Source organism: Talpa europaea (assembly GCF_964194135.1).
Source record: "Talpa europaea genome assembly, chromosome: 1".
Classification (NCBI taxonomy): domain Eukaryota; kingdom Metazoa; phylum Chordata; class Mammalia; order Eulipotyphla; family Talpidae; genus Talpa; species Talpa europaea.
The window spans coordinates 104,071,508-104,094,686 of NC_140073.1; the positions used below are offsets into that span (position 1 = coordinate 104,071,508).

The following is a 23,179-nucleotide window of genomic DNA, read 5'->3' on the forward strand; positions in this document are numbered from 1 at the left end:
TTTCAAACATACAATATAGGAGTCCCACATCATGCTCCCTAGGATAGTAAAAGGAGAAATAATCTAGCCATCTATCTTATCATATTTAAATCTATGTTCCCAGATTTCAATAATAATATTTTCCAGCACATAATGGTTGGATTACATTTTTTTTAATCCCAGAGTCCACCCTAAAGTTATAAGAAGAGAGCAAAGAGAGCATGCATTTAAAAGGCATATTGTCTTTCTCTCCCTACGCTATACCAAGGACAAATGCTTTTTATTGGATTCATTTGCTACAAGGAAATTTTTGGATAATCAGCATAACAGTAGAGAGCCTCCAAAAATTTAAATTCATAGTAATAGGAAGATTTTAAACTGTTTAAAAAACTAGCAAAACATGGCATTTCACAGATGAAAAGGAGGAAAGGAATTCACATTTGTTGATCTTCTACTGTGTATCAAATTCTTCTAAATATTTATCCTATTTAATCCTTGCAACTTGTTCCATGAGGAAGTATCATGATCCTCAAGACAGAGAAATGGATTCTCAGAAAGGTTTAGAAGAAGGCACCCAAAATCACACCTGGTAAGAAATAGAGCTCGGCTCAAACTCAGGGGGGCTTCCTGGTTCTAAATGTACAGTCTCCACTCCACTCTACCATACTTCCCCAAAACTCACTTCTCAGGAAAAGAAACATTTTGTGAAAATACAAAGTCCTTTGTTCTGTGTGATACCCTTCATGGGTGACTACATAACTAAGATACCCTGTGTGATAATTAAAAGGACAGAAGAAAGATCAAGGTTTATCAAGAATGAGAATTCTGGATAAATAGCAATAAAAACACTCACTACCACCATTATCACCTTGCAGGCAAGTCTCCATTTAAAATCAGATCACCATCTGTAGATTTCCAATGCCCTCCCCTACACAGGAAACCTGCTCTCCCCATGAACCACTGTCCCCATTCAAGTAATAAAATACATTTGTTCAAATAGCATGACCATATTTCCCATCTGTCATGACAATAATAAAAATCCAAGGGACAAATATTTCCTGAATGCCTAACTTGTTGGAGCACTTATAGAAAAGGCAGCTAGTTGCCCACCACTAGGCAGCTAGTTCTCACCTCCTCTTCCCAATGAATCCTGATTTTGATGACAAAAGCATTGTATTTGAACCTACAGTTTCCAATTTTCCTTGTATCCAGCATTGACCACAAGCCTGGCCAGTTAGCTCTGGGTTATTGTGGCATAGTAACATCTGGAAGAACTGGCCAGCCATGCCCTTGCTCCATCCCATTTTGAATGCCAGGAATGTGAACAGGATGACTGGAGATTTGCATTTATCTTCCCATAAAAGGAAAGGGATCCACAGTAAGGAAGATATAATAGAAAGCAAGGAGGTTGGTTGCCTGAGGATATTGTGGGGCGCTACATTAACTTTGGACTGATTCTTGTCAAGTGAAAGAAAAATCTCTTCTCTGTTTAGTACTCTGTTATTTGAGTTTGCTGGTTATATGAAATTAAATTTAGCCTGTAACTGACAAAGCACTTTATTTAAAGAGTCTTTCCTTCGAAAATTAAAAATCTAGTGATTAGACTAAAAAGACCGCCCAAACACACCAACTAGTATTAGACAATAAAAAAATACACAAGATACACAAAGATGACTGAAAGTTAAATTTGCAAAGTCAGTAAGCAGTAAGACACACAAAACCAGCTAATAAGATTTACATATCATAAAAGGTAATAAAACTAATGTCACATGGCAGTAGTTACTGAATTGAGAAATAAGTAACAAAGGCACATCCATTGATGTTAAGATATCACAAAGATGGATGTAACGTGAAATAATCTAGGACTTTAGGACAGTACTATGACCTGATCCAGGACACAGTCTTTGGAAAAGCAAAAAGGAACTGGGAATTGTCTATATACCATCAGAGAGCTCCAGACTGCAAGCAGACATGCAGAGGGGCAATGTTCAACACTGTTTGGGGCGCAAGGAGAAAAGCAGTGTGCTAGACTGAGGCACTATACGCAGCTGGGAACTGCAGGGCACCTGGGAATTGCAGGGCACTCAGGCCCTGAAGCACAATGAAACCTACATGGCTTGTACTGGTTTTGCATGTACTGAAAAGTTTCTGGACAAAATAGTGATGTTATGATCTGTATTCTTTATTCTTCACAAAAATTATTTTTAGAAAATCAAAGCAATGATTCTAATTGCATGAAAAATGAAATGAATATAAGATAAGCAATTCTCCTCTGTAGATGGGGATTGAATCTTTGATAAATATCACTGATCCATGGTATACTCACGAATTTCAGACTTTCAAAAGAGATTTGAATATTTGAATATTAAGAAAAATACATTCTAAAAATTATTGCTTTTTTCCTCTGAGATTTCAGAAAATACTTTAGGACGTTGTATAGTTATGAATATCTTTCATAATCATATGGATAATTATAATAAGCAGAATTTGCAAAACAATGTTAATCTGATAGAGGCATAAAACACCCACAGAATCAGAATATGAACATCTGGCTTTCTGGCCTGCAGCTATTTTATAAAAGTAATGTGAATTTTATATTGGACTTAATTTATACCTTACAATGCTCTACTCCTTTGCTAATTCTCTGAGATGTTTAACTGTTTTCTTGATGTACAGTACTGATTCAGAGTTCCAGATACAAGTTCTCTGTCTCTCATCTTCTCTCTCTCTCTCTCTCTCTCTCTCTCTCTCTCTCTCTCTCTCTCTCACACACACACACACACACACACACACACACACACACACCACTCACACTCATTGTTGCTTACAATTGCTTTCTGACTAAAAAGTTTTTTTTATATCAGAGCATATGGGAGTTGGTGGAAGCAGAGAAAGATGAAAGGATTGCTTGAGCTAATTCCAGCCTGGAAGTTGAATGGCAATTATACATACCATAAGGCAATTTCATTAACATATTAATTTCAGGAGGCAACATGTATTTAAGAGAAATACACTGGAAGTCACAAGGCCTAAATTCTATTTCTAGCTTTGACATTGACCTTCTAGGTGACCTTAAATAAGTCACTCAATACCCGAGATTCAGTCTTCTCATCTAAAAAAATAAGACATAGCCTACTTCTAGTTTTCTGAGGAAAAAGATATGAGGTAAAGTATTCATTTAGAACATTTGATGAGGAGATGATAATTTCTGATGGGTATAATGAAATCCTCATTAGAACCCGATTCACAAGAAATCAAGAAAATCAGATCCTAATAAAATCAGAGGAAACCAAAAATTTTTTTCCAATTTACTTGAATTCTACCAAAATACCCTGTTCCTCAAAGACTGAGGTATATTTTGATCTCCCACAACAAGATTTTAATACCATGTTAAAGGCCATGTTTAAAATTTAATTCCTTACCATTCATAGGAAAATCTTAATGGCCATACAGATTAGATACACTCACAAAGAAAAAGTTACTTCCTAGCACTATTAAGCATATTCAGGAACTCCCTCAGTCTTTCAAATGATTATAATTTCAGCTGGCAAATTATTTTGCAAGAGTCACTCATTCAGGGTAAGCAAACATTTTGCCAGACCTGTAAAAAAATGTACTTTGGCCTTCTTGGGAAAATTAGAAGCTTCTTCCACAACTCTGACAAATGCTTGTACTAATTAGTAAGATCATCTTAAGTTACGGTGCATGCAGAAAACACTAAGTTAGTTACCAGAGAGAATACTTTCCCATCTTGAAAAAGTCATGATGTGACCAGGGCACATAAAGTGATTTTTTTTTAAAGATTTATTTATTTATTTGTTTGTTTGTTTGTTTGTTTATTTATTTATTTATTTATTTATACAAGCACTGGGTACAGTCAGAAGTGCGGGAGGGTGAGAGAAAAAGTGATTTTTTTAGTCAGAAAAATATCCAATTCCTAAAAAAAGAGACATTACAATTTTCAGAACATCTTATAGACAGTAGGTCCTTTGAGGATTAAAATGTCAGGATAAAGAAACAGCGTAAGTACTTTCTGCAAATGATGTGCTAAAATATATGAACATAATAAGTGTACTCACTGGAAAGGAATAATGTGGACTTGGGCTTAGGGAATTTTGACTTAAGTAATTATAATAGAAACCTGACAAGAAGTTTATTATAAAAAGACCAAGAGAAATCACAATGATGTGCCCATTGGCAACTCAGAGCTAACATCAATTATAATCACAGCTTTCCAGCGTAATCTTGCTTTGCTACGTACCAGTCAGTGGTGGAAGTTATTTTCTAGCCAATTTTTACATACAATTTCCCCTAGGCTAACAGCTCAAGTCCTTGAAAACAAGAGCATCTCATTCTAATTTTTATATTCAAAGAAAATAGGAAATGGTTTAAATATTTTACATAACTATGAAAATACAAAATATATAATTTGATTCACAGAAATACAGACACAAATAAGTCTAAAGGGTATTTTGGTAGAAGAGATCATTAAATGATCTCTTAAATACCCTGATTTTAATTTATTTAATGATCATTAAATACCCTGTTCCTCAAAGACCAAAGTATATTTTGATCTCCTACAACAAGCAACTATCTTACAAGTGAGGAAGTAGAGACTGAGAGTTTAAGTTTTTTGTCCAAGGTCACATAGCTAGTAACGGGTAGCCCAAGTGATATGCTTTCCACCACACCAACATATCGTACAGAAACACCACAAGATGAGTTTCTTGGTCATGTAAACTGCACTATTAACTGGATAAGAAAATACTCAAATATAAAAGCACAGATTTGATATATATCACTATAATTTTTCATATTCCCAAAGAGTCAGGGAATGTATCTGGTCATTATTAATGCACTATTAGTCTAAATCAAAATATTGTAGCTCGCAGCAAAATATTTTTAGTTAAATTTGCTTAAGATGAGAGAATAGCATCAAGAAAGATTAAGAACAAACGCTGCCAAAATTACCATATACTACCCCAATGCCAAGTAAAATGTCCCTAGTAAATAAGCAGTTAACTGGATAAGAAAATAGAAAAGCTAAAAATTAAAAATAAAGAAGAGACACTTCCTTTAAGAAAAAAACCTTGTTAGATTTGTTATTTTCAAATAAATTAAACCACGACCTTTGACTTAATGGAATACACTAATAGTTAACTATTAAAAGTTTGGGTGGCAATAAACATTACAGCCTCCAGTGTCACCAAAATCATTCAGAAAGAATGCTTCCAAGAATTTGTTTTGGTGCTTTCTTTTTTTTTTCTATGCAGCAAATTTGATTTTTGAAGGAGTTCAGTGTGATTGTTCTTATTCAGTGTATTTACAAAATAAGTTTAGTATACTCATTTTTACTTAAGTGCTACATTACATGACATATTTACTACCTTATAAAATACAATGCTACAAGAAAGACATGAAACTTATCTTTACCAAAAAACTAAGAGATAAAATATTTTTATACAAGGATAGATTGCATTAATAATTAACAGAAAGCTCTTTCACGGGGAAATTTAATGGAAAGTTTTTCTTAAGCAAATAGACAGAAACTCAATAGAAATGAGTAGAAACCAGAGGCTAATAAACTGGTGCCATATGTTTAAACAGTAAAGCAATTATATAGTCCATTCAACAATGAAGATGGATGTATTATAAATTATAGTGAAACAAAGAAACTGTTCCTTAGTAAACAAATATAAAACATAATAGCTAGCAGATTTCCTATTGAACTCAAGGCAAAATGGCCTGAAGTTACAGTAGAAGGAGAAAAAAACTTTCAATACAGTCTCTAAACCACAATGACCTGAAATCGAGACCAAACTACTTTTACATGGAGGTTTTACTACAGAGGTGTCCTAGCGCAGCATTTCCAACCCCAGTCGAATGCCAATTGCATGTTCTTTAGTTATCTATAGCCTCAATGAATTATAGTCTCTTTCAGTTACAAGTTTCCAACATATTAATAAACACACAGTAACAGGAAAAAAGAAAAGAAAAAGGCAAAGGCAGGCACATACCCTTTTCTGTAGCACTATTGGCGTTATTGCAGGCAGAGTGACTCTTCTCGCATTCAGACTCATGCCTGCTTTTCTTAGAATGATCCCCTCTCAAAGATCATGGACGAAATGAAAGAAATCTTTTACAGTTACTCCTTAGGCATCTCAGAGCTCAGTGCAAAGAAACAACTAAGAAAGTAATAAATGTCACCCTGCTTATGTGATTCCAATCTACTCTAAGCCAATTAAGGATGGCTGTGGGACAGGACAAGGCAGCAACCAATCAAAGCCCAGAAAACTCTGCCTTTGTCCTTGGAAACACATTCTGATACTTTTGTTTATGATATTTAAAGAACCAGATTAACAGGCATCTAGTTCACTTAACTTTTTTTTCCAAAACAGTGCAATTCAATGCCATCTTTGTTGACAAGGCAGTTATGTCTTTACTTTACTGAAACATTTCAACATATGGCAGATAAGACACTGTTTACATTGGTCTATTTTAAAGTATATAAATATGCAGATGAACTGAATTTACTTATGCTAGTCATAAAATTGATAAATGGCCTGATTGGAACATATTATGTGAGGCACAAAAAAATAACCCTGATGTTTGAATTAGTCCAAAAGTGTTAAATTACAGGTTATAACAAAATATTTTTAATGTATATTTATGTATTTCATCCAATAGACTGCTAAAATTTTTGCATTCTGAATCTTTCAACTATCCTTTAGATTATGTACTTAAATATTCCTGTTAAACATTACCTTAACGATCATCCTAAATCATGTAATATAAAATACACATTAAATACATTAATCTCAAATACTTGTTTTTAACACACACGGATCTGTATAATTTAGCATACTTCAGTTACAAAATATCACTGCTCAAAGCAATCTCAAAATTTTAATAACCATTTGCTTTTTCATAAATTACTAAAAATTGCATTCTAACAGTTTTTAGAATGGGAGGAGGATCATAATTAGAAACCTTGCTAAATAAGAAGATTTTCAATAAAGTCTAAGAAACTCAAAAGTATTATTATAATTATTTAAACAGATCTGATTTTTTATTATTATATAATTCCTCCTGGACTGATGACTTAATAAGCACCTACTCAGTGCTTTTCAGCCACAACATGGGCATTGACCTACTGCTTTCAGCATCAAGGAAACTCTTGGAAATTTCTAGAGTACAGTGAGATTGTTTATTATTGTGTAATAATGAGGCGAAATAGAAGATTCTCAGTAACTTGGCCACAAACTTTCCATTTTATTATCTAGACTGCTGCTACAAGGCGGTGTTTGGGTATGTTTGGGGTATCTGCTGGGGTATGTTTTATGTGCACAGTGATCTCAGATTCCTCAAAAGCCAAAAAGACACTACAATCTCTAGGGCTTCCTCTTTTGAATTTCAAAATTTACATCCTTTACACAATGGTAGCTGGGGAGGAGGGTTATTTTATATATAAAGCTGCTGACAGATCTAATTTGGGGACATTCGTCTGATACTTACCCAGTTAGGTTTATCACAGCTTTTTAAAATAAAACTACCAACAACAGCCAACTACTACTAACACCTATGGGGAGTTACCAATTTATGAAGTAATGATTCTGGTTTAATTTTGAGACACTTTCTGCCAGACCAACAATAACAAAGCCCACAGTAACTACATAATTTTAAGAACAGCATCTGTTATACTTGACAGAAATGTTATCTTTGCTTTCAGAAATCTTACTGGGGTCTATCATAATCAAACCAACTCATTTCACTAAATCATGAAGCAAAATGTCCACTATGTGCCAGGTACTGTGTTAGTGGGAGTTCCATACTATGGAATTAAATATGGTCTCTGCTTCATAGTGGAATATATATTAATTTTTAATTAAAAAATCACACTCAGTTATGGGCTAAGTGAGTTCGTAGTGATGAAATGCCAAGAACCAATGTGTATCAAGTGGAAAAAACTATAAAACCAAGGTGAGATCATGGCAGGCGTCAAGGAGGAAATGACATTTGTTCTGAAAAGTGATTAGGGGAAAAGATACAGACTTGAATAGTTTATTAAAGCTGACTCCAAGGTTTGAAGTCTAGGTGATTAGGAAATTAAAGATACTGTTTTACATCACATTATGGTGCTTTTTAAACACTAAAATACATTCTTATGTACTCAAAAGAATGTCCAAGCTCTCTATTACGGTGCATAATATTTAAACCTGCCCCAAAGGACTCAAAGAACATTAGACAGACAACTAACTACTGAAGTATGATATATCATCTCTGGAACACTAGAAAATTATAAAATTTATAATTATAAACTTATAAATTTTCAGTGAAAAATCATAAAGAGCAAAATGTGGCATTTTATAACTTTATATTACCAAAAAGGTAGTTGTCTTTGAAAAATGATACATACACTTTTTGCAGTCAAAAAGCTGAAAGATTAATGAGATGACATTCACACTTAAGACAGGCAGTCTTGTTTTTCCAATTTCCTTTTCAAGAATTCATATTGACTGTTTTCTTACTTCCTAGTTATCACAGATACTATTACAAAAACTTAACTTTGGTATTTGCTCCCTTATTTTATTATAAATGACTTTTGCACTGACTAATCCTGTCGCCCGAGCCTTAATTTCTTTGCCTGCTTCAAAATGGGGATAAAAAGTTAAAATGAACAAATTTGGAACTGCTGTACATAAGGAGTTCAAGTTTATGGAGTGGCTGGAAGAACCTGTTGCGGGTACTGAAAAAAACTCACCCTGAATTCCTACTACAGATAATGGGCCTAAGAGATTTCTCTCAGACTGTGTCACCAGTCATTATTTCCAAAAATGAAATTTTGACATAACAGGATTCAAATTTAATACAGCCAAGTGAATAATGAAGTATTATACAATAGAGGTATACATTATTATTTTACTCAATGTTTTGCTGGAACATGAGTGAATTTTGCCACTCAAAATATATGCACGTCGAGGTTTTGACATGCATTAAGAATAACAAAATTAACTATTATTATAATTATTGATAATATTTATATAAGCACTCAATATGAGCTAGACACTAGACTTGTTATCATTTAATCTGCACAGTAACTCTATAAAATAGACACTATCTAGTTAATAGATGAGGACAATAATGACAGAAGAGCAGACAGCTAAGAAATAGACCCAGATATAAGGACATATTGCAAAAGAACTTGCCTTGTCCAAGTTCACAAAGTACATAAATCAATAAGCCCAGGTTAAAAAAAAAAACAAAACACATCACTCCAGACATTCTACTGTTCCACTCTATGATATTCTTTTTTTTTTATTATTATTTTTTTTTTTTTATAGAGGCATGCTTTATTTATTTGTTTGCTGGTTTGTTTCTTTGTTTTGTTTATACATGCACTGGGTACAGTCAGAAGCGCGGGAGGGTGAGAGAATTCACCAGAGCCAGAGCGGGGAGCACAGCAGGCAGAAGGACCGAAGTACACTGCTGAGGGGAGCAGCGGGCGGCAGGAGAGGTCTGCACGCCATGTGGGACCCTCCTCTGGTGGCCGGGGAGCAGCCGGGGATCGAACCGGCGCCGCAGAGGCCGCGCGCAGTTTCGCAACCCAGCGCTCAACCGCTGCGCCACCGGGGAGGCCCACACTCTATGATATTCTTACTCACTTTGTACTGCATAATTTGATAGAACATTAGCATAAGATGTCATCTTCATACAGACTTTTTTCTAATATACCTAAACATTCTTTGTTTTATGCTATTTTCTTTGGGGAATTCAAAGTTGATAACTCCTGATTCCTACGCATAGCGACAAGTAAACAATTAGTCAAAGTAGTGTACAAAATGGGAATGAGACAGGAGGAAGCACCAGCTAAGTTCTATTTTACAAGTCTGTCTTTCAAACTTCTTTTTCCTTCAGCTTCTACAAAAGTCTACAAAGTCCCAAAAGCACATTATGTTTTCCCATCTCTTCGTTCATAATATTCACCCTCTAAGCCCCATAAATCACAAGTCAAGCCATATCTCTTCTGAAAGTTTCACTGATCATGCATCCTTCAACTACCTCTCTTTTTTATGAACCTGTTATCTTAGAATTGAGAGGGAGAGGAGAGAAAACAGTGCTATTTCCCATTAAGTGTTAGGCACTTTGTTATTTTGTTTCAGTTTAACCACCCTATAAAACAGGAGGTATTTAGTTCCATCTTTTCCACACTATCTCTTGCCTTTTAAAATATACTAGTTTAGTGAAGTTTCAATTATTGCTTCCTATGTGGGTGTACTTTATATCATTTAGAATATAGGCTGCTTGCAACATGGATGGAACCAGAAGGAATTATGCTCAGTGAAATAAGCCAGAAGGAAAAAGAAAAATATTGGATGGTTTCACTTATAGCAGGAGTATAGGGGAACCCAGTAAGACATCAGTGTAAAAAATAATAACAGTACAAAACACAACAAAGCAAAAACGGACAATTATAAATCAGAGACATCCTGCAGGGGAGGAGGCGGGAGAGGGATGAGAGGGAGGGAGGGAGGAGCACAGGGGACTGAGGTGATGGTGCATGGGTGCATTGGTGAAGGAAACTCTATGGGGACTACTCCTGAGTGGGTGGGGGGAAGTAAATATTGTTTAAAAATGAACAATGGTGTAAAAAATAAAAAAAAAATATAAAAAATAAAATGATTAAGGAGGAAAAAAGTAGAATAAAAGGTGCTTAAGGGTGAGTACATTTCTAGCTTCTCTTTAACCAACACAGCACCTACCCAGTGACCAAGTGGCTAAGGGGGGAAATGCTGTAAGTAAGAAGAATGCCTCTTGGTTGCTGAGTCCTACAAATACTTCTTTAGACAACCAGCAGCCACTAGCCTCCCTTGCCCTCCCTCATACAAAATGCAACTTGCTCTTCACCTTTGTCTTCTCTGTGCATAGCGTACTATCGTGCTGCCTCTTTAGGGAAACTCATTGCCTATTCAGATTCATTAACTCCCTCAAAGGCTTAGATTAAAATTTACTTCTCCAAAGGGTCATTCCTCCATTTAAATTAAATCATTCCTTGTTTTATACTTTTTTCGATACTAAACTTTGCACTTCTCTTCTTGCTCTGCATTTACTTTGGTAACTTATAATCCTTAGTTTTCTTCCTAACGACAATGTAATCCTTAAAAGGAGGAACATGGCTCTTATTTCCTCTGCTGCTCCCAGAGTACCTAGCAGTGTTCTCTTTGTACACAGTAGGCATCATGTTCACTCACAACCAATGTGGAAAGACTGGTCACTCCAGCTACCTAGTACAGAAGTCTTTTCTCATCTTAACAATCATTACCTTTATGATTTATTCAGAACAAAAGCACACCATCATCTGTCCAGGAACATTTGGATATTCCTTTGCAATCTGACATAGTTCTATTAATGTTAAGTAGTATGGGTACTACTTGAGTATCCCGCCCTACTTGAGGAAGGTCTAGGATTTCTCAGATTTACACTCAAATAGAAAATTTCCTTTTTCAAAAAAATTACTGAGTTACTTGCAAGTTCTAGTGCTGATAAATATTACCATTTAATTTCATTCAAGTATTTAAAAAGAGCCTACGTATTCTATGCCTGGCATGGTTTTCTAGGAATATTATGCCTATCTACCAAAGAATTATTATCTAACAGGAGGGCAGATGGATCTTAAAAATAATGAGAATAATGTGTTAAATTCTGTAAATGAGTTTATTAAATAAAGTGCTAAAACTACAGAGAAAGAGCTTAACTTTCATCATGAGATAGCAGGCCCGTTGACAAAGGATTCAGGACTGAAAGGAGTGCCAGTAAAACAAACAATACATTGATGAGTACGCAGAAATCTCATAGGAGGAAGCAGAGAGGACTGGTCATTTCATGTCAAGCTGAGGAGTCTGACTCATCCTTGAGGATACCAATATTTGATAAGATGTGAATTTTACCTCAGTGCTGAAGAGGAACTGTCTTTTTTTTTGGAGATGGATGGTGACTAAAACCAAGGAAAACAGAAAGATGTAAGAGGTAAGAAAACCGAAAGGTGAGCCAGGAGAGAGACAAGAATTACCAAATCAGAAAGAAGTCAAATTTTAAAAGATGACAAGGAGCTAAAAGTCAATTCAAGTGGTCAAACAGATAAAAGTAATTCATTCTTCCTATATATAAGCTTATAACATGATATAATTAATAAAATACAGACTATAAGATAAATGCTTGTCTATAATATCTTAAAATCTCATGTACTTTTAATTTTTTTTAAGTAAAACTTTTTCTCTGAAATATTCATGACTAGATCAATAGAACAGATAGAAAAGAAGTGCCTACCTTATGTCTCCAAAACTTTACAACGACAAGAAGTAAAAGAAGGAAGACTTTCCTTACTAGTAGAGATCATTATTTTTTTTACAGAGATATATGAAAGAGCCTTCATAAACCATAAACTAAATGAGCTTCCAGAGACTAAAAATCACTGGGATTAGATTAATAAGAATATGAAATTACAGCCAGAATTCACATATAAGAGAAGTGATGTGAAAGCAGAGTAGAGAAATAGTGCTTAGAGAAAATACAAGTTCATTATAAAGACCATGTAAATACTTAAGAGAAAAGGAAAGCAAAGGTCAAAACAACCAGAATATCCACTCCCACCAAAAAAAAAACAACAAAAAACAAACATATCAGGGCCTCCCTGGTGGCCTAGGGGTTAAATCTCAGGGCTGACACTGCTAGGGCTGGAGTTCCATTCCTAGCCAGGGAGCTAACCCAAATATGGCGCAACAGATCTCTCCTGTCTCGCCTGCTGTTCCTGTATATTTCAGTAGATCCACCTGTTCTGGTCCCCACTCTGTCTCTGGTGAATCCTCTCACCCCCCTGCACCTCCGGTCTACATGCCTGTTCTTCTTTAAAAAACAAAACAAATAAACAAACAAACAAACAAAAAAAAACAAAGACAAAAACAAAGGAAAGAGATCTATTATCTATATAAGTGGTGTAAGATTAACAAATACAATACACAATCAAGGATTACTGATATTAGAAGAAAACAACAGGAAAATAAGAATGGAATATGAATGGAAAATAAACTCCCTCCAAAAATATTAGAGATAGTTCAGGAAAATTTTAGAGTTTTTTAAAAAGTCTAAATGCATTCCTCATATGGGCCAAGATTCAAGTCACTATAAACACTGACAAAATACAATGCTACCATGAACTGAAATTGCATTTTGGGACCCCCATCCCTAGTCTGAAAAGAAGTTCAAAGTCCCTGCATAGACTCCAATCAGAACTGGCTGGCCCTGTTCTATGAAGAAGTTAGGAGAAAAATCCATAAGCCTGTGAAGAAATGAAATCAACAACCTCTCTATATCTGTTGCTGACAGAAGACAGGAAGATGAAAATAATGAAAGCGGAGTTAGGATAATGTTTAACTACTGTGATGTCTTGACTCCCTTTATGCACAGATAACAACAACCTGAGTCTGAACAACCAGGAAAGTCTGACACTTCATTCACTTTCTGAATGAAAACCAGAAACCCTTCTCAAAAATCTATGCTTTGATTACTGTACTACATGATATAAGACAATAATTAATGTCTTCTTTCCTACAGTATATAATCTCATTCAAACTTGTGATTGGCAGAGGAGTTGTCTCAGAGTGAAATCTGTCAGACTGTTTCTGGGTTTGACTCCTCACTTTCATTATCTATTAAACTCTGTCTAATTATCACCAATACTGGGCTCATTATTTCAGTCCACACACAGCTGCATAAAGTAGCAATTAGAGACCCGCAGACCATTCTTGGATATATAAACTGTATGGAAACATATTATGTTAATATATAATATAGTATTACAATGAATAAAGCTAAAAAATAATAAGCAATATGAACGATAAAGTTGACAGCATGTCTCCCAAAATATGAAGGAAAGCCAAAGAAGTAAAAAGAAAAAAAAGCCACAGAGGAATAAATCCTGAAAGATCAACACCTAACACATACAGAATATAAATTACAGATGTGAAAAAAGAAAGTAGAAAAAATTAGAAAGAAAAAGTAGAAGGTCCCTGGCTAATGAAAGTTACAAAACTTTAACAGGGTCCTCAGATGTCTAAGCAATTTGAATGTAAAAGGAGTCATGCATGCTAAGACAAATAACAGAAAATGTGATGACTTCACAAGGAAAAGATATTATGTACAACTCTTCCTGAAAGAGAAATTACCTACAAAGTATGAGAATCAGACTAATATGAAATATGAGAATATTATCTGATTTCTCATCACTATTCCTCATAAACACATACACATCTTTAAAAAAATAATAAAAATCAATGTAGATCAGTATTCATTTTAATAAGGAACACCTTAACTCTGTGGCAGTGGGAAATCATTGTATTAAGAAAAACATCACAGTTACCCATCTCTATTAGCTTAGAAGAATTAAAAACTGAAAAAATTCCAAACACAAAGAAAATTCTTTTTAACTTAATACTTAGTCTTTGACTGTCTTCCTCATGAAATTCCCAAAAATATGTTCAAGTAAAACTCATTTCCTTTATAGATGAGTGATAAAACAGAACCATCATCAAACCTGTGCAAACATAGCATGAATGGAAGGAGAAAATGTACAAGGAAAACAAATGGGAGATGCAGATTAATTGCAATAAAAGCACTGCCAACAAGCAGATAAAATTCAATATCACACCACACAAAATCCTATGTGTCCACACAAAGTAGAAGATTAAAATTATCAGGATGAGGGGCCTCCCTGGTGGCGCAAGGGATTAGGCACAGCAAAGCACAGCACCATGAAGCTGCCCACAGCCTCTGCAGTACAAGTTCGATGGAGCTACCCACATGGTACAGTAGGCCTCTCCTGACTCGCCTACTGCTCCCCTCAGCAGTGTATTTCAGTAGATCTGCCTCTTCTGCTCCCCACTGTCTCTGGTGAATCCTCTCACCCCCCCCAACACCTGTGACCTGTACCCCAGTTCTTGTATGCATAAATAAATAAATCATTAAAAAAAAGTATTAGGAAGAGACAGCAAGACAATGAGGTGAAACCTCAGTTGATAGAACTTGACATTTAACTGTTATGTACTGAAATCTATAGTTTAATCAGAAGTAAAGTAAATTTATGACAGTTACAAGAAAATCAGTCAAAGAAGAAAACCTTTTTAAATGTAGTATTAGAAACTGAGAGACTTATAGATAAGGAAAGGAGATCTATAACTGGACTCTCCATAAAAAATAAAAATAAAAAAATAATATAAAGGAATAAATACGAAAATTTAAAATATAAGAAAACTTTTTAATAAAATATCAATTGAGGGCCTCCCCGGTGGCGCAGCGGTTGAGCGCTGGGTTGCGAAGCTGCCCGCGGCCTCTGCGGCACCGGTTCGATCCCCGGCTGCTCCCCGGCCACTGGAGGAGGATCCCACATGGTGCGCAGACCTCTCCTGCCGCCCGCTGCTCCCCTCAGCAGTGTACTTCGGTCCTTCTGCCTGCTCTGCTCCCCACTCTGGCTCTGGTGAATTCTCTCACCCTCCCGCGCTTCTGACTGTACCCAGTGCATGTATAAACAAAAACAAACAAACAAATAAAAAATAAATAAATAAATAAATAAAATATCAATTGAAAAAGCACACTATTATATGGAATGCAAATTCTAGTATTTGTAATACATTTTATTGGAAGACAGCCACAGTCATTCACTTATGTCTTGTATGTGGTTCCTGTTCATGCTACAAGTGCAGAAATGTGTGGGGTGTGATGTAGACAGTCTATCCACCAAAGTCTAAAATAGTTATTGTTTATTGTGGAGCCCTTTATAGAAACAAACTTGTCTTAAACTTGATATGTATATACACATGTTGATCCTCAATGATGCACACAGAAACATACATAAGATTATAAACGAAATGTAAGTTTAATAAAGAAGAAAAGGTTTGTAAACCCCCATCCTAAACAAGCTGTAAATTTCAGAAAGACAGCAAGACAAATGAATAACAACAAAAACACTAGTTACACTTCTACTCATATGTACATATTATTTTCACACATTTGAAAAAAAGGCACACAGTTCCATGGATAACTTTTAACAGTTGATGGCAAAACAGTCTAATAAAGTTAGTGAATTTCAAATTAAAAAAATTCTTTGGACATCAAAGCAAAATGTTCTAGAAACTTATAAGGGGGTTAGGGGGAACCATTCCATTGTACTATTTCCCACAACAATATTCAGCAACAAGCGTTAGTGGACCCACTTCCTTCCAGTTCATCTACTGGATGGACAAATGTTCATTACATCCTTGGGCACGAAAATACAAATAAGATTTTAAGTTCAGTCAAACTTGTTAATTATAAAGGCAACAATGTTCAAATGTTTTGAACATATGGAAACACACAAATTCTTGTTCCCATAGAATCTTATTGAAGGATATAGTAGATGATAAATTGCAGTCATCCAAAAGATGACTAGAAAAATAAGAGTAAAAGAAAAAGAATAAATACTGAAACTAATTAAAGGACTAAATCCCTCTGTGATTATGCTGCTATAATAAAATATAAATCATACAAGACTTAACAATGCAGAAATAATAAACAAAACAGGATGAAAGCTGAAAGAGAAAATATGGAATGTTTCTGAGATCAAAAGATATTTAAAATGTATAAATCACAAAAGAATTGAAGTACATTATTTTATAATGTTATAATTAACTGAAATGAAAGGGAGAAGGATGAATATTATATTTATTATTGCTGCTTAGAGGGGATCAATAAATAATGTTGAAAGAAACAAGAGTAGTAAGTGTTTCATACAGTTATACAGATACAGTTATAATGATATGCTTTCATAATTAAAAGAAAGCAAACACAAAAAGTCAAGAATGAAGAATACGCAGTGAAAATATTTTTCAAATCTTACAAATCAAAAAGCATGTAAAATATGATTTTTAAAATAATATAGAATAATATAGAATATTAACAACAAGTTTATCTCAGTAAATGTTAGAGAGTCAAACTCATCTTTGAAAGGAAACAAACTTCATATTTGAATCATAATACAGATTGCTTCTATTCTGTGTGGAAAAGAGATCCCTAAAACCAAGTGATCAAGAAAGTCTAAAAACAAAAGAATAGGAGGAGGAAAACAGAAGAGAAGAAACAAAAGAGAAAAGAAAGATGGACAGAGGAAAGGAAGAAAAGAATGCAGTGGTGGACATAATGCAAGACTGAACCCAGAACAGAAAAGTATAAACAGAAAATCAAGAAAACTTGAACATGCCAAATGATGTAACCCACAACAAAAATATTAACTATGAATACCTAGTCATTATAAAATACATTTGTATTTGTAAAGCAAACCTTATATGAGACATGGGGAGAATAAAGTATAAACACATTATTAACAGACTATTAGACTATTATACAACCTTCAAACCATGAATCATAAGTGGATTAAAAAGTAGGCATAAATAAGAAAAATATAAATAAGTAAATATAATAAATAAAAGAGACTTAACTGCTACATATTGAACTCTAAAGTTAAAAAGAGAATATAATTTCCCTTTAAGAAAGTGGTCAAAAAAAAAAAAAAAAACTTGAACACATTTCAGGTGGCCAACAAGTCTGAATAATGGAAAGAATGCATAGTTTTTGATCATAATACACTACAATTTGAATTTACTAATGAAACATGGGAAAAGGAAGCTGCTAGCATCTAAATATTTTAGACTCTTCAAATAATGCTTTTGTCAAAAGAAAATGAAAACTGTGGAATAGCTAGTCAGACAATGATAACAATAATGGATAAAATAAAAAAGTCGTATTATATCTTACTCTGCTAAAACAGTTTTCATACTATGATTCATAGCCTTAAACACATATTTTAATAAAGTAAAATGAAAATTCACTAAGATTCAAATATTAGAAAACACCATTAAACCAGAGATAATAAGAAAAAAAGAAATTAATAAAGATAAAAGTAGATATTAAAACTTGAAAAAAATCAAAACAATAAATAAGTAAAACAAATCTGAGATTAGGGAAAGTGCCAAGACACAAAATAAATAATAGCAAAGATATGAAGAAGCAATTAAAAGCATATTAACAAATTACTTACTCTAATTTTATGCAAATAAACCTAGATTAAATTGATAATTCTCTGAGCCAATAGAATTTACATACATAGAATATAGAAAAACAATAACTTTAAAGACATCAATTACCATAGAAAAAAGAGAAAAAGTTGTCAAAGAGCTATTCCCTCAAAAAGTATCGTAATACCAGGTTGTTTGTTGACAAAAAAATTCTATATAATCTTGAAGGAACAAATACCTTTTATGCTATTCAAATGGTTTCAGAGTAAAGTGTGAAGTTGTCACTAAGAAAGAAGAACAAGGTCAGTTGGAAGGGTCTTATCTTCACTAACAGACATAATATATTATAAAACAATCATCATCTATTTTTTAAAAGGGTACTGACAGATCCATGTATGTTTGCAACAGCTGGTACTGAAAATCAGTGGCGAAATAAGACAGAGAAAACTATACTCATCTGAGTAAATAAAAGATGCAGATTTTTTTTTTACTTAATATAATGAACCCCAAATTTAGAAAACTGAAGAGGAATTTCTAAGTATTAATTAAGCTATAAGCATTTTAGAAGAAATAACCAAACAATGCCTTACTAACCTTGTGATGGGAAAAGTCTTCTTTAAGTATGACCTAGAAACCATTTTAAAAATCAATAAATTTAATTTGTAAATATTTTAATGTTTATAATATAAAAGACACCATGCATACAATTCATACAAGGCACAAATTAAGAGATTATCTGTGCAACATGTTTAAGAAAGGACTAAAATCCAGAATATATAAAGAGTTCCTAAAAATCAACAGAAAAAAATACAACACAAAAGAAAAAGAAAGGACAAACAGGAGCCTCCTTTACTGGGTGCTGAAAAATCATACTTTGTCATTAGCAAGTGTGTATCACTACTCATAAAGATCAAGAAGTGATCATATAGATAATCTAAAAGCCTCTAATCAAGATAATCAAACAAAGCACAATTTTGGTCACTAGTCAATTCCATTAAAAAAAAAATCTCCAAATTTACTTTGTTCCATGTGAAACATGACATAGCAGAATGACTGCAATACATTCCATTCTCTTGTTCATTAAACTATATTTACCATGCACAGATTACACTTACACATAATACACTGTTAGACAGTAAATCACAGATGGGTTTTGACACAGTTTCTAGCTAACATCACTTCAAGGTTATATATTAGATGCTACAAGAAATATATACACATCACATGCTTTGGACCACACAGAGAGGTAGAACAGAGTCATGGAGATTGTCAAAGTCTTCATAAATGAAGAGGCTGTATAGTTGGACCTTAAAAGTGAAGGATTTCCCTGGTGTAAATAGGCTGCAGGGAGAATTCCAGTCAAAGGAAAAGCATAGAATATATTTAGGAAACAGTAATACATTTTTGTTAAGCTGAAGGAATATATAGAAAACAGTAGGATATAATATTGGAAGATTTACTGGAGTCAAACATTTCACAACTTGAAAATTAAGTATAAAAATCTGATGTTAATTTTGTAGGCGAGGGGATCCAATGAAGATTTTTAAGAAGTGTGACATGACTGGAGCTGCTCTGAGAAGAAGAATCTGTCAGCAGATTACAGATACACTGTTTTCTTTTATAGTCTTCTACCTTGTAACAGTCACCCTGTTACTTAGCATCCTATATTCCATATTCACATACTTTGACTTTTCTTTGTGCTGATCTCTGTATGTGCAATTTAGTACTGGCTACAGTATCCAAAGATACTTTCATAAATGAGCCAGGGCTACCTTGAGGAAGACCAGAGTCATGTCCAGTAACCTTCATGCTAAAAACAGCCCAGACATCACTTTAAGAGCCAGAATCTATATTTAGAGTCAAGTGCCTTGATCAAAATGATAAGTTCAGAGGAGCAAGGCATGTGAAGGAGAAAGAGTAATTACCATATTGGGTACTGGCCTCCCAGTGATTATAATTTCCACTTTATAATAATGCAATTGATGATCAAAGATGTTAGAGGTTAACGTGCTCAAAACCACAAGGCTGACATAATGCTTGGCAAAATTTGGGCCCAGAAGGGGAAAACAGAAGAGAGAAAAATAATGAAACACATAATGTTCTCTTAACTGAATAAAAGACTGTAGGCTTGAGATTAAACAAGCCTATCAAGTACAGTGCAGGAATAGTAATTTTAAAGACAATTTCAAAAATATTTTTGTAAAATATCATAATTCCAATATTAAGAGGAAAAAGTGGAAAACTTCCAGAGAATAGATTAAAAACCAACAAACAAATCAAAAGTCTTACTTACCAGTAAACAGGAGATTGACAACAAACTTTTAAAATCTTTAATAGTAGATGCTGAATGACAAAGGATCACTATCTTCGAAATTCTGAGAATAAAATTATCTTGAACCTATAATTCTAAAACTAGTCAAATTACCAGAATGAAGATCAAGTGAAAACATCCATAAACAGAGTCCTTTCGCTATTAATTATAGATGCACATCCTCTATCCCAAGCACTGGGCTAGGCATTCATTACCTCAGGTGAACTATTCTATCCAAGACAGTTTTTCTACATAATTTATTTTCTTTTTCAGTTTATCAGAGCTGAATTAATTCTGTTTATTGGAATACTATATTCCCCAACTATGCTTAACTCCAGTATTTCTATAAATCAAGTATTATTTTTAGACATAATTGATACAAAAATATTGTTTTTATCTATTAATTCTCATACCACAGATGTACAAATAACTTTTTTTTAAGATTTATTTATTTATGCATACAAGACCTGGGGTACAGGCCGGAGAGGCAGGGGGTGAGAGGATTCACCAGAGACAGAGTAGGGAACAGAACAGGCAGATTGACCAAAGTGCACTGATGAGGGGGGCAGTGGGAGAGTCAGGAGAGGTCTGCTGAGCCATATGGGTTGCTCCCTGGCTGGCCGGGGATCGAACTCATGCTGCAGAGGCTGCAGATTGCTTCATAGTGCGGTGCTTAACTCCTTGTGCCACCAGGGAGGCCTGACTTACAAATAACTACTAAACCAATAAAAACTTCAAGGCAATAATCTTTATTCATTTATTTTCCCCAGTTCAGAGTCTGCAATACTTACTGATCTGAACTGACATTTAGGACTATCTTCCAATAAACAAATTTTCACTCTCTGTATTAAGAACATTGTCAAGAAATCTGTATCTGACATGAAAGTTTTCTCTCATAAATAAAATACCACATAGAAAGGGGGTGATCTGGGATCCCTGTGGACAACACTAAGAGAGGGAAGGGGGGATGAGCACAGGGTCTTTTCAAAGATGGTAACTGTCATGGCAACGTCTGATATAAATCTCAGGTTCCAAAATGAACCCCCGCATTTGTTTAGGACGGTACTCTTGCTGATACTGACCCTTCCACATTAGAACGCAGTAGTCACCAAAACATTTCTTGGGTCAAATTAGACAGTCTCATCAGCTATTAACAGACAAGTCCTTGCTTCCACCCAAAAAACTCTATACAGCTAATGGGATTTAAACCTAGACCTACCTTTTAAAAATATTGTGCTTCATGGGAAAATGCTTTTAACATTTAAATGATTCATTTAATGATTTCATAAAGATAAGAAAACTAACGACAATGCCTAGCCAAGGGTAGGCAAGAAATGCAGAAACGTTGCCAATGTACCTCATCTTAACAGCAGCATCCTTATGTTCTCTCATTAGACGCTCCTGAGCAGATTGAGTAGAACTACTGAATTAAATAAGGGCCAAAGAATTTCTCTACTCAGATCAACAGACCATCTGGTCTGCGATGCTGCTTCTGCCAGTGGTCACAGCAGAAACTTTTAGAAAGCAAATGTGGACATCATTATAGAGTTGTATGTAGGTGGAGAGACAAAAATATTCTTAACTGTAATCGTGGGAGAACATGCATTTTCTGACCATAAGTTCAAATATTTATAAGGTGTGACTGTAATACTGATACTGATTTAACAAATATATCAGAACATATAGAAGCAGCAAATGAGTGAAATCCTTCAAGAATAACGATCTCAGAAGCTATTCAGATAGGCCTCATCATAACAGCTTCATCCGAAATTGTTTAAAAAACCTGTACTTTATCTTCAGCCATCTTTACTCATGTTACAGTTTATTAACAAAGGAGAGACCATTCTGGCATAAATGGAGAGGAATTGCAAGCTGTTTTAAATAGCATGGTTCTAAAGTCAATGCAGTTCAGCCTATTGCAGAAAAACCTATTTTGAGAAAAGATGGCTTCTCTTTAAACCTCCATGATACCTATATTGAAATTCCCAACTGAGGTAAACCTTTTCAAAAATTTCTTTTAGATAACATTCTTCAATTGGCACATATTTAGTAGCATGAAAAAATTGATAAGTTGGAATTACCCTTTTTTATTTTTAATGTATGCATAAGTGCTTTTCCTGAAGTCAATAAACACATTTACAGACACTTTATAAGCACTGAAACTAAGATTATATCCAATTGTTACTTACAGATTTATGTCTACTATATTATTGCTTTCACATTCTGTCCTATTACAATCCATTTAATACACATTAAAACTATAATAATACCTTGGTCTTGGAAAAATATGATCCTAGATAAAATATTCTACTTTGTATTTCCACAAATTGTGTCAGAAAAAGTGCTAGGCATCCTATATCTTATTCCAACATTGTTCCTCTCCACAAACAATTTGATTATTTTTCAAGGGTATACCAATCTGTACACACCAATAGGATATATGTGAAGTTAATGAGACTATGATTTTTTTGTTAGACTTGTACAGGTTGGTATACCCTAGGAAAATAGTCATTCTCTAGAATGGCTCTAGAAAATGTTTTGCTCTTTCTCAAAATCATATACTCTTAAAGAATTAACATCAATCACCAATGGGGATGTTTAAAATAATGCTGTCAATCTCTAAAAACAAGTTAGTTGTTCCAGAATTACTCAGTAGAACACCATCACTAGATAAATGTCATCTCCCAGTGACTACTTTGAATGGTACTGTACTCACATGCAAGCATCAATTCGGGAATAAAATAAATAAATACCATGGCCTTAAGCTATAATCAAATGAAATTAAAATAAT

At 34.2% G+C, this 23,179-nt stretch overlaps 1 protein-coding gene across 2 annotated transcripts in view; it reads right to left on the bottom strand.

The window, feature by feature from the left end:
* The window catches only part of GRB14 (growth factor receptor bound protein 14), a gene marked incomplete at both ends in the record, with an annotated part of 105,804 nt that overhangs the window by 55,938 nt on the left and 26,687 nt on the right, over positions 1 to 23,179 (bottom strand). Inside the window, one exon of one of the 2 annotated variants that reach the window (XM_084236305.1) lies at positions 5,997 to 6,059. The exons of the other annotated variant lie outside the window; for it this stretch is intronic. Coding sequence (XP_084092431.1) covers positions 5,997 to 6,059 — 63 coding nt within the window. Of the gene's footprint in view, positions 1 to 5,996; positions 6,060 to 23,179 lie in introns of those variants that run through there. 2 annotated transcript variants of the gene reach the window in all.